This window comes from Priapulus caudatus, unplaced genomic scaffold, assembly GCF_000485595.1.
Source record: "Priapulus caudatus unplaced genomic scaffold, Priapulus_caudatus-5.0.1 Scaffold1055, whole genome shotgun sequence".
Classification (NCBI taxonomy): Eukaryota; Metazoa; Priapulida; class Priapulimorpha; order Priapulimorphida; family Priapulidae; genus Priapulus; species Priapulus caudatus.
The window spans coordinates 43553-59898 of NW_014578116.1; the positions used below are offsets into that span (position 1 = coordinate 43553).

General features: G+C 53.4%; 1 protein-coding gene across 1 annotated transcript in view; it reads right to left on the bottom strand.

Moving 5' to 3' along the window:
• The window catches only part of LOC106815170 (cAMP-regulated phosphoprotein 21-like), a gene marked incomplete at its 3' end in the record, with an annotated part of 72790 nt that overhangs the window by 31978 nt on the left and 24466 nt on the right, over positions 1 to 16346 (bottom strand). The window contains exon 4 of the mRNA XM_014819601.1: positions 1504 to 1594. Coding sequence (XP_014675087.1) covers positions 1504 to 1594 — 91 coding nt within the window. The remainder of the gene's footprint in view (positions 1 to 1503; positions 1595 to 16346) is intronic.

The following is a 16346-nucleotide window of genomic DNA, read 5'->3' on the forward strand; positions in this document are numbered from 1 at the left end:
GGCACACATCTCTCATACTGGGCACACATATCCTGTACATTAGACACAGTATACAGATATCTCTCATATCTTCACACATCTTCCATATTGGACACACATCTCTCACATTTGGCACACATCTCGCATATTGGACATGGATATCTCACATATTGGACACACATATCTCACACATTAGGCACACATCTCTCATATTGGGCACACATATCCTGTACATTGGACACAGTATACAGATATCTCTCATATTGGGCACACATCTTCCATATTGGACACACATCTCTCACATTTGGCACACATCTCGCATATTGGACACGCATATCTCACATATTGGACACACATATCTCACATTTGGCATACATCTCGCATATTGGACACACATATCTCACATATTGGACACACATATCTCACATATTGGACACACATATCTCGCAGATTGGACACACATATCTCGCATACTAGACACATACATCACATACACTGAACTCACGTATCTCGCACATTTGACACACATATCTCACACACTGGACAAACATATCTCAAGCATTGGAAACACATACGTTTGTTACGCAAGTACCACACGCTGCACCACAAATCTTAGACGCTGATCGCACATACTGTACACACACCCCTAGCATATACACGAACACATCTCATGTGATGCACACACTATACACGATGCGTAGTGTGTATCCCTGCACACACATATGTACATTGATGTAACCTGAGACTTCTAGGGTGAACATTACATTGACTCCGTTACATTGACTCCGTTACATTGGCTCCGTTACATTGACTCCGTTACATTGACTCCGTTACATTGGCTCCGTTACATTGACATATACACTGTTATGGAAACAGAACATTTTGTTTCTAAAGCAGCTAGAGCTACGTTACTATTACCCTACTGGATAAGCCATACTCGTCAACATGTTGCTGTAACCTGAGCGAAGGGCTACAAGGGTAGAGCTACCTACTTGAATACTATACCCTGATACCTGATCTTGATCACTTATCCGAACCGGATGAGCTTCACCTAGCAATATATTAATCTTCGGAGACTATTAATTATAACGCAGCGACGGATCCGCTGCCCCTGCAGCTCTCACTAATGAATGGAGACAAGTGTATGTACGAAGAGGGAAGGTGCGCAGACATGTAGGTAGGTGTGACGCACGAGCAGGCACCAAGCTCGGCCGTACTAAGTGCGCAGCAAATCTTTATTCAGAGTTGTATGGGATGGCGAATGAGGACAGAAGCATGCTAAATAGAGATATATGGGAGGGGGCATTATTACAGTATACGGAAGCCACAGAAACGGGTAGCTACGTTAGAAGTAGCCCTACCCATGCAGCGTTTATGCTCCTTTTGGAGAATTAATGGCCTCACATAACATATAGAGCTACGTTGGACTGTAACGCGTGGTAAAATATATGATTAATGTGTGAGTGCAAATTGGTACCCAGATTTTACTTCCATCGGTATGAAATCTACAGTGGTGTTACCTACCTCGTGATAAGTGCGGGGACGGTATGGAATCCGTGCTCTTCTGTGAACCCTGTGAGCCGGTCTTCGATAATCGAGGATGTTTCGCTTTCTTCTGCAAGCAAAGTACAATGTATCATTAGTTAATCCCTGTTATTATTTGAGTCGTAGCTGAAGCAAAATGTTTGCGTGGGGTGAAGTTTGGTGACTCAGCTGGGTAATGAGGAAGGAGGGCCTAGGTCCTAGTCAGTGTGCACATTGTGGCAGAGTGAATAAGAGACGAGGGTTTTGAGGATGCCTACATAAAGATTGACACATTTAATGGCTACTTACACTTAATAAGCTTATTTTAAGTTGTTCTATTTTGTTTAATATGTATAGTTGTTATCATTATATTCAATCAAATTTTATCATACTTTTATTTTACTTTAAAATCTAGGGAGCAGCTGCCCATATTGCCTCTAGGGCTACTACTCTCAATGTACATATTGAATTTTGCAGTGACCACGCAAAAAACGCGAGGGCGAGTGCTCGTTACTGCGTCGCGGAAAATAAGAGCGCCACTTATATACATTGGGGATTGCTCTGTGCCGATTTCCTTTCGTTTCCTTTTCTTGGGTTCCCTTGTGACTGACCGAAGCACTGCAATTAGAAGCAGCTACGGTCAGCACGGCGCAACCATCGTAGCAGCCGGGAATTATCGATCACTGATCTACAGGCCGGGCGAAAGTCTTCTGCTGAATCTCCTTTAGCTACATGGACTAGAACTTGAACTATCCGAGTGAAATGAACATAGTCTAATAGCAGCTGGCAACGCAGTCTGTCAACCTTGTTTGACTGACCAGTGTCCGGCCTTCCATATAATTGCACACATGCTGAAATACTGCTCAAGTGAGTGACTATAGTATATATTTCTGAGCTTTTAGGGGGGAGGGATAGATGGGGAGATAGAAAGCGAGCGGGAAAACGTGCGGCAACAAAGACTGTCTGAACAAACATAAACGCACGCGCTCGTGTTCCCGTGTTCTTGTTCGTGTGTGTGCGTGCGTGCCTGTGCACGTGCGTGCGTGTGTATGTGTGCGTGCATGCGTGCGTGACTACAACGTAAACGTCGCTACCTTGAACAAAAAACATGACAGTGACTTTTGCTATTTAATGCCCGCGACTCGGAACTAGTTCATGCTAATGAAGCAAGCAGGCCCGAAAAATTCATGTCACTGGAAATGGAACCAGAGCGTCGGCGTGCATGTACTCGACTACATATAGACAGCCACGCTGGCGTGCAGTCCCTCGTTCCTCTCCTACTTCTTCTCCTCACTCTCGCTGGCTATCTCCCTCAATCCCTGCCTCCAACCTCTCTATCTCACACGCGCTATCCCACTGCCGCTCTCTCCCCTTTCTCTCTTCCTCCATCCTTCCCTCCCTTCCATCGCTCTCGTCCTCTCTCGCTTCCGCCTCTCTCTCGCTCTCTCTCTCTCTCTCTCTCTCTCTCTCTCTCTCTCTCTCTCGCGGTCTCTCTTCCTTCCTCCTATCACTCGCTCTTATACTACATAATATATTATTTTTCATTATTAATTTTTATTTTTTAACATTATATTCTTACTCTATCCATCCCGCTCTCTCCCTCTTCGTCTCTTGGCAATTCTATCTCCGTCCCTCCCCCCACCATCAAAACCTCTCTCCCTCCCACACGCCCTTTCTGCTATTATTCCTCCCTCCTCACTTTCTTTCTCTCACTCACTCGCTTCTCTTCCTGGCAAGTGTTCACGGATTGCAGCAAGTGACCTGCATATATGCGCCTACCAGTCTACGAGACTATAACGGCAATACACAATTCGTCATTCCATGAGCCTAGTTGCTGGCTTCAGTTACACGCCCGCTCGCTCGCGGGCAGACACGCACGCACGCCCGCCTGCCCGCACGCACGCACGCACGCACGCACGCCCGCCCGCCAGCACGCACGCACGCACGCCCGCCCGCCCGCACGCACGCTCGCCCGCCAGCACGCACGCACGCACGCACGTACGTACGCAGGCATTTGTGCGGGCGAGCGGCAGCAGCAACTTTTCTGCGACCCTGCCACAGGGATGGCAAATATAAATACTTGGTTTCTCTCTGCGCATCATCATCATCATCATCATCATCATCATCATCCGCGTCGTCGTCGCCGCTAATAGAAATGGCCGAGAGAGGCGCCAGTGATATATACTCAGCCTTTCCACAAGCGCCTTTTCTCTCTCCCTCTCTGGCTCTCTTTCTCTCTCTCTCTCCGCTGTGCCGGCGCCCCCTCGCCCCCCCCGCTGACTCCCCCGTGCCCGTTGTCGTGTGTGCGTCTGGTGTGGTGCGGTGTGTGCGTCGTGCTGCGGTGTAGCGTTCCACTGTGCGTGCTGCGTGTGCGTGTGCGTGTTCGTGGTGCCTGTGCGTGTGCGTCGTGCCGTGTGCGTGTGCCTGTGCTGTTTTGCTTGTGCTGTTGCGTGTGCGTGATCTTCTGTTCTGTCTGCGCGTGTGTGTGCGCGTGTGCCTGCTGCGTGTGCGTGTCGTGTGTGTGCCGCAGCGCCCGCACGCCGTGTTGTGTCCCTCTGTCCGTGTGTGCGTGGTGCCGCGTGTGGCTTGTGCGGTGCGCCTGCCCATGTGTGGTGTGCCTGCGGTGTGGTGCGTGCGTGCGCCGCGTCGTGTGCTGTGCTGCGTGTGTGCGCCGCGTGCTTAGTGCCCTCTCTAGCACCCCGCGGGCCGGTGTCCCCACTGACCCCGCCGCCCGTCCCCCCTGGCTTTCCGCCCCCGCTCCTCTTCCCCCCTCCTCTCCCTGCCTTTTGCTTGTTTCTTTTTTCCCGCTTTGCCTTCTTCTTGCTCGCTCTCTCCCCCGACCTCTCTTGTTCCCCCCTCTCTCCCTCTCGTCCCCTTGTTCTCTGCCCTCCCATCCTTCTCCTCCCCTTTTCCTCTTCTTCCCCTTCTCACCCTTCCTCCTCTTCTCCCCTTTCCGCTTTTCTCTCTCTTTTCGCTCGCTCCCCTTTTTTTTTCCCCCCCTCTTGTCTCCATGCCTCGCGTCTCACTCACCGTCTTTCGTTTCCTGTCCCCCTCCTCCCTCCCCGTCGCGCGCTCCCTGGTTCCAAACCGTCTCCCTCCCACGTCCGCCCCCCCTCCCCCCGTCTGGCGCTGGGTCCCTACAGCTCGTTTCTCTCTCTCTCTTCCTCTCTCTCCGCCCGTCTCCGCCGTGCTCGTCCGTTGCTCCCTCCTGCTCTCCATCCGTGCTTCCCGCGCTTCCCCCTCGTCTCGCTCTCTCGCTGCTCCTCCGTCTCCGCGCCCCCCCCGTTGCCCGTCCTCCCCCTGCCTGCTGGCCCGCATGCCGCTCACCCCACCCCCCCGCCCGCCCCCCCTCCCGCCGTCCCGCCCCTGGCTCCCTTCCCCGTCCCGACCCCCGTCCCGCGCCCGCCCGCCCGGCCCGCCCGTCCCGCACCCTCCGCCGCTCGGTGCCTGTTCCCCCTCCTCTCCCCGTGCTCTCCCCTCCGCCTCGCCCCCCCCGTCTGTCCTCCCCCCGCGGTCTCCCTGTTCCCCCCGTCCCCGCTCCCGTCCCACCGTCTTGTCTTCCTTCTCTCTCCGCCCTTCTCTCTCTCTTTGTCCTTTTTGCTACTTCTTTTTCCCCTCTCCCCCTGTCTCCCCTGGGCTCTCTTTTCCTCTCTCCTCTCTCTCCTTCTCCGCACCCTCTTGGCCCTGCTCGCTCTTCTCGCCGCGCGTGCGTTCCCCCCCGGCGGCTCCTCGCCCTTCCCTTCTCGCGCCCTTCTTGTGTCGTGTTTTGCTCTTTTTTGCGCTGCGCTGGCTTGGTCGTTTTCGTTCCACTGACTGCTTGCTCCCGTTTCTTCGTCCTGCTGCCCCCTGGCTGCTTGCTCCTGCTGCGTGCGTGCTGCCGCTGCTGCTCCGCTCGCTGGCTCCTCCTCCTTCCTCCGCTGCTGCTGCTGCTGTCTGCTGCCTCCTCTCCCCTCCACTCCTGCTGCTGCTGCTTCCCTGCTTCCTCCTCTTCCTCCTCCTCTCCTCCTACCTGCTGACTAGGGCCTCGCTGCTGCTGCTGCTGCTCGTGCTACCTCCTCCTCCTGCTGCTGCTGCCTCCTGCTCCGCTCCTCCGCCTCCTCCTCCTCCTCCTCCTCCCTCCCCCCCCCCGCGGCGCTCCTCCTCTCCTCCTCCTGCTAGCTCGGCTGCTCCTCCTCTCGCTGCTCCCCCCCCCCAGCCGCCGCCGCCCCCCCCGCTGCCCTGCCGCCGCTGGCTCCGCTGCTGCTGCGTCCTTTCCCTCCCCTCTCCTCTCGCTCGCTCGCTCCTTCCCGCTCCTGCTCCTGCTCCTGCTCCCTAGCCCTGCTCTGCTGTGCTTGCGTCCTAGCTGCGCTGCCCCCGCCTGCTGCTGCTGCTGCTGCTAGCTGCTGCTTGCTCGCTCCTGCTCCTCCTCCTATTCGATCCTCCTCCTTCCTCCCCTCCTCCTCTCCTCCCTCCTCCTCCTCCTCCTCCTACTCCTCTCTCCTGCTCTGTGGATTTGTTGCTTATCCGCTTCCCTGCTTCATTGTTGTGGTTGCTGTTCCCGTCCTTCCTGCTCTGTCGCTGGTGCTCGCTCCTCCCAACACACCACCTCTTCTTACAACAAATAACCCGCAGGGCCTCGACTCACGGCCCCTAGTTTGTAAACACCTCCGCCACCACCCTGTCTCATCGCAACCAAATACCCTATCTCTGCCGAGCGCAACAAGCACACATCTACGGCGTCACGCCCGCCCTACCCCGACGCCCTGTACGCGCACCCCGACCGCACCCGCCACGAAAGACACAACCTGCAGTAAGCTCATCCTTCGCTTGCTTGCGCGCGCGCCTGCCGCTCCCGGTCTCCCCCTGCCCGCGTGGCCTGCCTCCCTTCTCTCTGCCACCAGGTGTGCACCGCCACGCCCACGCCAACCGGCGCCCGGCGCCGCATCTGTGCATAGCCATAGCCAAAGCAGTAGTCTACCCGGATACCGCAAAACAAGCGAACCTAAAAAGCCTCAGCCCCGAGATCGAGCGAAGCGCCCCGCCTATCGTGGCCTCACGACGCAGACCAATTACACACCAACCGCAAGAGACCAGACACGGGTTTAATACGTAACCCGCCAAAGACCGCAAAAGTACCCGCGCTGGGCGGTGTTCGTCGGTCCCGCTTGTTGTCTTGTTTCGTCGTGCGTGCGCGTGCCGAGCGCCTCGCCCCGGCGGGGGCCGTGTGGTCTCCCCGTGGTCTGTCCCGTGCTGCGTGGCCGCCTCACCGGTGATCCATAGAACCCACCCCACTGCTTCGTCCCCGTCGCTTCCCTCGCGTGGGGCCCTGCCCTTTGGTCGCGGGTGCGCCTGGCCCCCCCCGCCCTCCTCCTCCCCACTCCCCACGCCCCTCCGCTCTCTCCCCGCACCTGCTAGCCTTCTCTTGGCCCTCCTCCCACCAAACCCTCCCCCTCCTCCGGTGGCAGCCCGTCTCGCTCCCCGTGGGCGGGGCCGTTGGGGTTTTTGTTCGGTCGCCTCTTCCCCCCCCTGCAGCCGGTCTCCCCACCTGTGCCCCGTTTCTCTTCCCGTTGTCCTGCGCTCCGCCTCGTGCGGCGCCCCCGCCGGGGCGCACGGGCCGCGCGTCGCGCGCTTCGCTCGCGCGCGCGAGTCGGCGCGCGCGGGGGGGCGCGGGCGCGCGGGCGCGCTGGCCGCGCCCGCGGTCCGGGGCGCGGGGCGGCCCCCCGCGCGCGCGCGGCTGCGGCGCTGCGCGCGCGCGCGCGCGCGCGCGCGCGCGCGCGCGCGCGGCGAAGCGCGCGCGCGCTCCGCGGGCCGCCGCCCGCCAGTCCCGGGGCGCGGGGCGCGCGCTGCGCGGCGGCGCCCCCGCGCGACTTCCCGGTGCCTGTGCCCGCTGTTGACACGGCACTCGCCATTACCATTCGCTTGTGGGGCCCCCCCCCCCCTCCTCGACCCGCCACTGCCTCTTCTCGCATCTCGTCATCACCACGCACACCGCCCGTGGCCCTCCCGCTGCCTCCGTGTCCCGGTCCCGTGTCGGGTGGTGGCTGCCTGCCCCGCACCTCAAACCCACTGCGCCCCAGACCACAAACTCCAACCCGCGTGTACGGCCGCCAACACTGCTATCAACTCCCACCCAACTCTCCTCTTCAGTCCTCCAGCCCAATAACATACTGCTTACAGTCTGATCCCACATTCCTTCTGCTTTTTACTCTCTCGATATCTCCATCTCTTCCGACTACCGGCAACCTACTTGCCACAATCCTTATTACCCATTCCAAATCCTAAATACCCGCACTCCTTCCCTACTACATCCTGACTAGAACCCCCGACTCTAATAGTAACTACGGCCACAGCTTCGCTCGCAATAATATTTAACTCTTTTTCTAAGATTCAGTCCGCCGGCCCCTCTGTTTCTTTCCGGACGTCCCCTTTCCGCCGGCTGCTCTCCCGCCGCCTCTTTCGGCCGTGCTCTCACCCGTGCCGCGGCACTTTCGCCTGCCCTGTCGATCCTCCGCCTCCCCCCCCGGCCCCCCGTCCCCCTGGCGCCGGTCACTTCCTTGGCCTTTCCCTCTCTCTCCTCCCTCTCTGCCCTCTTTCCTCCCCCACCCCCCCACTCCGGCGCCTCGTCCCTCCCCCTGCTTTTATAAATAGAATCTTACTGCAGGCTTCTTACCCTTAGGACGTCCATATAATGCCATCCCTGTATTAATCTCCTGCTGCGCTGGTGTCTCGTCACTCTCCATTGCATTTCCCTGCTTGGGCTTCTTGCTTTTCCTTCCGTTCCTCCCTCTTTCCCCCCCTGTCAACTTAGATGCACCCTGCAACCCCAACCCACATAACTCTTCACCACACCCTGCCTGCTCCCCTCTTTTGGCCCCCCCTGGCCCCCGTAGGCTCCTGCTTCTTCTCACCGCGTCCTTACTTCTCCTGTGCCTTCCCCCTTTGCTTTTCTCGCCCTGTTCCTGCCCCCGTTTGGAGTCTCCCTGTCTTTTGTCACCGCCGCACTCCCCCCCTTCCCGCCTTGCTCGTTTGCTCTTCTCACTGCCCTCCCCTTCCCCTTCTCCCGGTTCCTAGCTCCCTTGCGTGCCTTGCCGGCCTGTTTCTTCTCTCTCTCTGGTGCCCCTCCCCCCGCCTCCCCCCTGTGTATTCCCGCAGGCTTTCCTTGCCCTTGCCCTCTCCCGTTAGCGCTGGTCCTGTCGGGTCTCCGCCTGTCGCCTGGTCTTCCTTGCCCCTGCTCCCCCTGATGCCGCCCCCAACCATGAACAAACCAGATTTAATCATAATCTACATTTTAACCCACACCCCCCTCTCCTTTCCCCGGCGCGCCCCCGCTCTCCCCGTCGCTCCCGCCCCCGGCCGTCTCGTCCGCCGCACCGTCCCCCCGCACTGCGCCGCCGGCCTCTGGCCCTTCACCGCTCCCTCGCGCCGGTCTCCCGTGCGGCCTATCCGCGTACCCGTCCCGCCTGTCTGTCCGCGTCCTGTCCATGGAACACCACCCACCCCTGCTCCTTTGGTCGCCCGGTCTTCTTCCCTCCGCTCGTTTTCCCCCTCCCCTCCGCTGTCAGGCCCCCAGCCCGCCGTGTCTCTCCTACCCGCTCCTCCTCTCCTGCTCCGTTCCACTCGCGCTGGTTTTCTTGCGTCCCTGCCCCTCCATCCCCTGCCCGCAGTTCTATTCTCAACACAGGCCCCTGTCCTTTCTCTCGAGGTGGTTCCTCCCACTCTTTCGCTCCCCCTGGCCTGGCACCCGTTGGCGGTCTCTAGCCCGGTTCCCCCTTGCGCTGTGTTCCCTCTTGCTCCTTTCTGGCCAGTCAAGCACCGCACAGCCATGTGTGTCCCTATCGAGTCGACTCCGTTCACGTTTTCCCGCAGCTCCTCTCTTACTTAGCTGCCCCTCGGGAGCGCCACAACGTCTTTTTATAACAGGTTTCGTTTCTATATAGAGATTTCTGCTAACATAGGTATGACTAGTACGTACTAGTGCATTGTGCTTTAGTTTCAGTGTGGGCCAATGTTCTACACCAAGGGATGGATTGTTGTTTGTAAACAACATTTAATGATGGCGTTAGTCAAACGAACGCACGTATTGTTTTAGGGAAAGACTGCTAGCCGAAGCGAACTCTTAAAAATGGCAAAATTTGCATGCCATTAGCTGTACTACCAAATGATCTAACTAAGTATCCAGATACTTTATTCAAGCAGTGAGTGACATGTCAGCCATCAAGCTCACTCACTCGTATATATATATACTAGCGGGATACCCGGCGTTGCTCGGGGAAATCAGGCGGCGTTACTCAGTTCGTGACCGCTTGGTTGAAAGGAAAATACCCAATAAAATCGGACTATCTATCTATCCATGCATCCATCCAATTCCATGCGCCATTCCATGCCATCGCTATCCCATCCACCATATGGCACCCGCATCCCATTGCATCCCAATCCAATATCCCATCCCATCCCATCGCATGCCATCTCATCGCATCCCAGCCATCCCGCAGTCCATGCCATGCCATACCAATACCATCCATCCCATCGCATGCCATCCCATCCCATCCCATCCAATCCCAACAGTAAAAAATCATAAGAAATCAAAAAGATAAAAGTCATTAAAATAAAAAAGTCAAATTAATTAAAATATAAAATGAAATTATATTAGAAAAATAATAATATATCATGTAACATACATAGGCTTCTGTGAAGTGTTTCCGTCAGTTTCCGCTATCATTACCACTCTCATAGTTTATTCGATTTTACTAAACGTTACCATTGGTAAAAAATATTTAAATTTTGAAATAACGGTGAATACGGCAGAAGTACATACTAAACAGTCCCAAAAGTAAAAGAAACAAAGGATTTCCCGAGGTGGGATTCGAACCCTGATATCAATGTTTAGGAGTCCGATGCTTTATCCATCTCGCCTACTGGCGTATGTTATACACCATCTGGATTCACACGTATGTGATGTATAAGTGAGTGTTGCTATCCCCGGCGCGTGAGGGAGGTCACGTGATACGTTGACGATGACGTTCAAAACGTTAACCCTCACTCCAAACACGCCACACTAACCTTCACACTAAATATATATGTGCTCGCCGCGGCTATATATAGGCAGTGTTATCCACAAAAATTAATCTATGGTGTGGGACAGATATCAGTATGCAAAAACCCTAACCCTAACCCTAATCCTATAACCCTAACCCTAACCCCTAACCCTAATCCTAACCCTAACCCTAACTAACTAACTCCTAAACCATAACCTTAACCCTAATCCTGACCCTAACCCTAATCCTAACACTATTCTAACACTAGTGCTGCCCACGTTGCGGCTAACCTCCCTCCACGCCCGGGGGATAGCATTACCCGATAATGTTAATCTGTACGCCATCTATTGATGAATATAATTTTTTATAAATTTTTTTACTTTTTACTTTTTTGAAATTTTGTCAGCCAGAACCACCTCCCAGACGTGCTGATTCTAAAAATATATAGTTTTCCCTCTAGGCTGCGGAGTCTCTAGTTATGCGCGAACACACAAACTCGCTGAACAACTTTATATGTACTAGCAGAAAGTATACCCGTAAACCAAATGTTGTCTTTCAAATATAAATCCATGTAAGTGACACAGATAATCAGTATTCATGTACTGAAAAAAACACTGCACTGGTACAACAGAACACATGGCCACGTACTGGCAACTGACTACTGGTGTCAGTACGGTGTACGTCAAAGAGAGTGAGCAGGGGGCGATCTCGCAGTAGGGGGGGGGGATCTGAGACTAGCCACATCTATCTGAGAAAAGATTTGTTGGAGCCAGAACCATCTCCAGACGTGGTGATTCTGAATATCGCTCATACGCCGGGCAGTCAAGAGACGCAGTGCAATTCCCACGTATTTGTGATAGTGGATCTGCTGTACGCATCCCGACTATTGACGAATAGCATTTTTTCGACACTTCTTTGCACCTTAATACTTCCAATACTTAAACTTTCTAAATTTTTTCTCAGCCAGCAACCATCCCTCCACGACGTGGTGATTCTGAATATTCTTTCATAGCGCGATTGACGTGACAGATCAGGGCGAAAAGCGAGACATAACAACACACACCACACACACACCAAGATTAGCCAAATTATAGTATGAGATATATATATATATAATATATATATATATATATACTCATCATCATAGTATAGAAGCGCAGACGACAGAGACGCCAGCAAGAGAAGCGAGAGAGAGAGAGAGAGAGAGAGAAGAGAGAGAGAGAGAGAGAAGAGAGAGAGAGAGAGACAGAGAGAGAGAGAGGAGACGAGAGAAAGAGAGAGAGAGAGAGATGAGCTAGAGAGAGAGAGAGAAAGAGCGCCGAGCGAAAGAGAGCAGGTGAAAGAACAGTCTCAGAAATCATCTACATAGTCACCACTTGAGCATATTTCAGCATTGTGGGCATTATATGGAAGGCCGGCAACTGGTCAGTCAAAAGGTGACAAGACTGTCGTTGGCCAGCTGCTATTGATATATGTTCATTCACTCGATAGTTCAAGTTCTAAGTCGCATGTACTAAAGGAGCATTCAAGCAGAAGACTTTCCGCCCGGCCTTAGATCATCGGTCCGATAATATCCGCGGCACTAGATGGTTGCGCCGTGCCTGACCCGTACTCTCTAATTGCAGTGCTCGGGTCAGTCACACAGGGAACCACCAGAAAAAGGAAACGAAAAGGACAACTCCGGCACAGAGCAATCCCAATTATACTAAGTGGCGGCTCCCTATTTCCGCGATCGTCAAGTAACGAGCACCTCGGCCTAGCGTCGGTCTCGGTTTTTGCGTGTCACTTGCAAAAAATTCAATATGTACTCATTGAGAAGTAGATAGCCCTAGAGGCGAATTAAGATGCACCTCGCTCCCTAGATTTTAAAGTAAAATAAAAGTATATAAAAGTTGATTGAATATAATGATAACACATACATATTAAAACAAATAGAACAATTTAAAATAAGCTTATTAAAGTGTAAGTACCATTAAATGGTCAATCTTATGTAGGCATGCCTCAACCCCTCGTCTCTTAATTCACTCTGCCACAATGTGCACACTGACTAGGACCTAGGCCCTCCTTCCTCATTACCAGCTGATCACACAAACTTCACTCCACCAAACATTTTGCATTCAGCTACGACTCAAAATAAAACAGGGATTAACAATGCATACCATTGTACTTTGCTGCAGAAGATAAGCGAAACATCCTCCGATTTATCGAAGACCGCTCACAGGGTTTCACAAAAGAAGCGACGATTCCATACCGTCCCCGCACTATCACGAGGTAGGTAACCACCACTGTAGATTTCATACTCGATGGAAGTAAAATCTGGGTAGCCAATTTTTGCACTCAACGACATTGAATCAGATATGATTTACGCACCGCGTTACAGTCCAACGTAGCTCTATATGTTATGTGAGCCATTAATCTCCAAAAGTGAGGCATAAACGCTGCATGGTAGGCTACTTTCTAACGTAGCTAGCCCGTTCTGTGGCTTCCGTATACTGTAATAATGCCCCTACCCATATATCTCTATTTAGGCATGCTTCTGTCCTCATATCGCCATCCCATACAACTCTGAATAAAGAATTTGCTGCCACGTTAGTACGCGCCGAGCTTGGTGCTGCCCTCGTGCGTCACAACCTAACCTACATTCTGTCGCACCCTTCCCTCTCGTACATACACTTGTCTCTCATTCATTAGTGAGAACTGCAGGGCAGCGATCCGTCGCTGCGTATAATTAATAGATCCTCCGAAGATAATATATTGGCTAGGTGAAGCCTCATCGCGGTCGGAATAATTGATCAAGATCAGTAATCAGGCGTATAGTAATCAAGTAGTAGCTCCTAGCCCTTGTAGCCCTTACGCTCAGGTTACAGCAAGCATGTTTGACGAGTATGGCTTATCCAGTAGGGTAATAGTAACGTAGCCTAGCTCTTTAGAAACAAAATGTTCTGTTGTGCCAAACAGTCGTATATGTCACTCGTAACGCGAGCGCAAATGTAAACGGGTCACGATGTACCGGAGTCATTGGTAAACGGAGCCAATGTATACGAGTCCAATGTAACGGATCCCCAATGTAATCAGTTCACCCTAGAAGTCTCAGGTTACATCGAATTGTACATATGGTGTGTGCAGGCATACACACTACGCAATCGTGTATTAGTAGTGTGCATCACATGCAGATCGATGTTCGTGTATAAACAGTAGGGGCTGTGTGTACAGTATGTCGAATCAGCGTAACCTGAGATTTGTGGTGCGGCGCGTGGTACTTGCGTAAACAAACGCCCTATGGTGTTTCCAAATGGCTGAGATAATGTTTGTCCAGTTGTGAGATATGTGTGTACAAATTGCGAGATACGTTGAGTTCAGTGTCATGATGATGTATGTGTCTAGTATGCGAGATATGTGTTCGTCGCAGTATACTGTGTCCAATAGTGAATCATGTGTGTCCAATATGTGAGATATTGTCCAATAGTAATATATGCGAAGATATGCGTGATGCTGAAATGTGAGGAGATGTGTGTCCATATGGACAGATGTGTGAAGATATGAGAGATATCTGTATACTGTGTCTAATGTACAGGATATGTGCTTCGGCCCGTTATGATAGATGTGTGCCTAATGTGTGAGATATGTGTGTCTAATTTGTGAGATGTGTCCTTAAATGTGGGAGATATGTGTGTCTATGTGTGAGATAAGTGTTAAATGTGTGGGAAATGTGTCTCAAGTGTGAGATATGTGTGTCTAATGTGCATGGGCCCCCACAACCCACTTCATGCTGGACAAACATGCCCCCGAATGTTGCTACAGGCAGAGCGATCGTACACAGATTACATCACGACCATAATTAGAGAACCATTGTAAAACGCAACGACTAGCATTAAGACTAATTAACCATCGCTATGACAACGCCCCGCGCCCCCTGCGTGGTCGCTACGTGCAGGAACAATGAACATTATCGTGCAGTGAAATCGACCGAGTGTAGAAGGAGGTGGCTGCGATATGGCTTCTCCCCATTCTATCTTGCACTCGCTCTCGCGTTCTCCCCCCCCCCTCTCTCTCTCTCTGTCCGTCCCCCCTCGCGCTCTCTCTCTCTCTCTCTCTCTCTCTTCTCTCTCTCTCTCTCATCTCTCTCAATCTCTCCTCCTCTACTCTCTCTTGTCCTACTCTTCCTTCTCTCTCTCTCTGTGTCTCCTCTACAATTGCCTCTCTCGGCGCGGCATGGGCGGGTGGTGTGTTGCTGTATGTACGCGCCGCGCCGCACGAACAAACAACACCTGGGCTAATTGGCTTCATTGAAGTCTTGCGGGAGGCTGCACTGCGTTTCGGTCGGACGCTCAGTAAACCTCCCCGTGGTGCGGCATGCACGCCTGCACACCCACGCCATCGCTGTCTGGCTGCCTGTCTGCCTGCCTGCCTGTCTGTATGTCCCTCTGTAGGTCTGCCTGTCTGTCTGTGTGTATGTCTCTCTGTAGGTCTGTCTGTCTGTTTGTCTGTCTTCCCCTCTCCCCCCGAACCCTTCTATCTTCTCTCATCTGCGCGTTTGCCTCTCTCTCTCTCTCTCTCTCTCTCTTTCACACTCTAACCATCACTAGTCACTAGATCTTTCTCCCTCACTCTTCCTCTCTCTCTCTCTCTCTTCTCTTCTCCGTCTCTTCTCTCTTCGGCAACTCTCTCTCTCTCTCTCCTCCCCCGCGCTCGCTACGTGACCTTGCGATGAATGTTGTGACTGGCACCCAGGATTCGTCGGGCGGCAGAGTTGAGGAGAGGCATGGGAGAAAAGAAAGAGATGTGAGGCGGAGGCAGGGAACGGTAGACGGAGATTGGATGCATGCGAAGGAAGGCCGGGAGGGAGGGAAGGGTAGATGAGAGGAGTGGATGCAGGCGAAGGAGGCCGCAGAGAGGGAAGGAAGTAGATGGAGAGAGTGGATGCAGGCGAAGGGAGGCCGGCAGGGAGGGAAGGAGAGATGAGAGGGATGGAATGCAGGCGAAGATAAGGCTGGGAGGAGAGAAGGAGGTAGATGGAAGCAGGAGTGGCATACAAGGCTGGGAAGGTCGGGAGGGAGGGAAGAGGAGATGGGAGAGGAGTGGATGCAGGCGGAGGAAGGCCGGCAGGGAGGGAAGGAGGTAGATGGAGAGGAGTGGATGCAGGCGAAGAAAGGCTGGAGGGAGAGAAGGAGGTAGATGGAGAGGAGTGGATACAGGCTGGGGAAGGTCGGAGGGAGGGAAGGAAGTAGATGGAGAGGAGTGGATGCAGGCGAAGAAAGGCCGGGAGGAGGGAAGGAGGTAGATGGAGAGGAGTGGATGCAGGCGAAGAAAGGCTGGAAGGAAGGAATGAGGTAGATGGAGAGGAGTAGATACAGGCGAAGAAAGGCTGGGAGGGAGGAAGGAGGTAGATGGAGAGGAGTGGATACAGGGCTGGGAAGGTCGGGAGGGAGGGAAGGGAGGGAGTAGATCATATGGAGAGGAGTGGATGCAGACGGGGGAAGGCCGGAGAGGAAGATAAGGAGTGGATGGGAGAGGACGAGGGAGAAAGTGTGCGATGACGTGGTGATCTCAGGGTAAAGCTGTGGAACAGGTCTTCACGTTGGTTGACGTGTGACGAGTCGCGGAGACGTGAGGCAGTCTGTGTATCGAAGCCTTACGAGTTATATTGCTTGCCACTACGTACACACAAAACACGGCGCGAACACCAAAAAACACCGCGTATCGAGTTAATGCGACGAGAATAACCTATATTGAGCGAAACGGACAGAGAGAGAGCGAGAGAGAGCGAGAGAGATAGCGAGAAGAGAGAGAAGAGAGAGAGAGAGGAGGAGAGAGAAGAGAGAGAGAGAG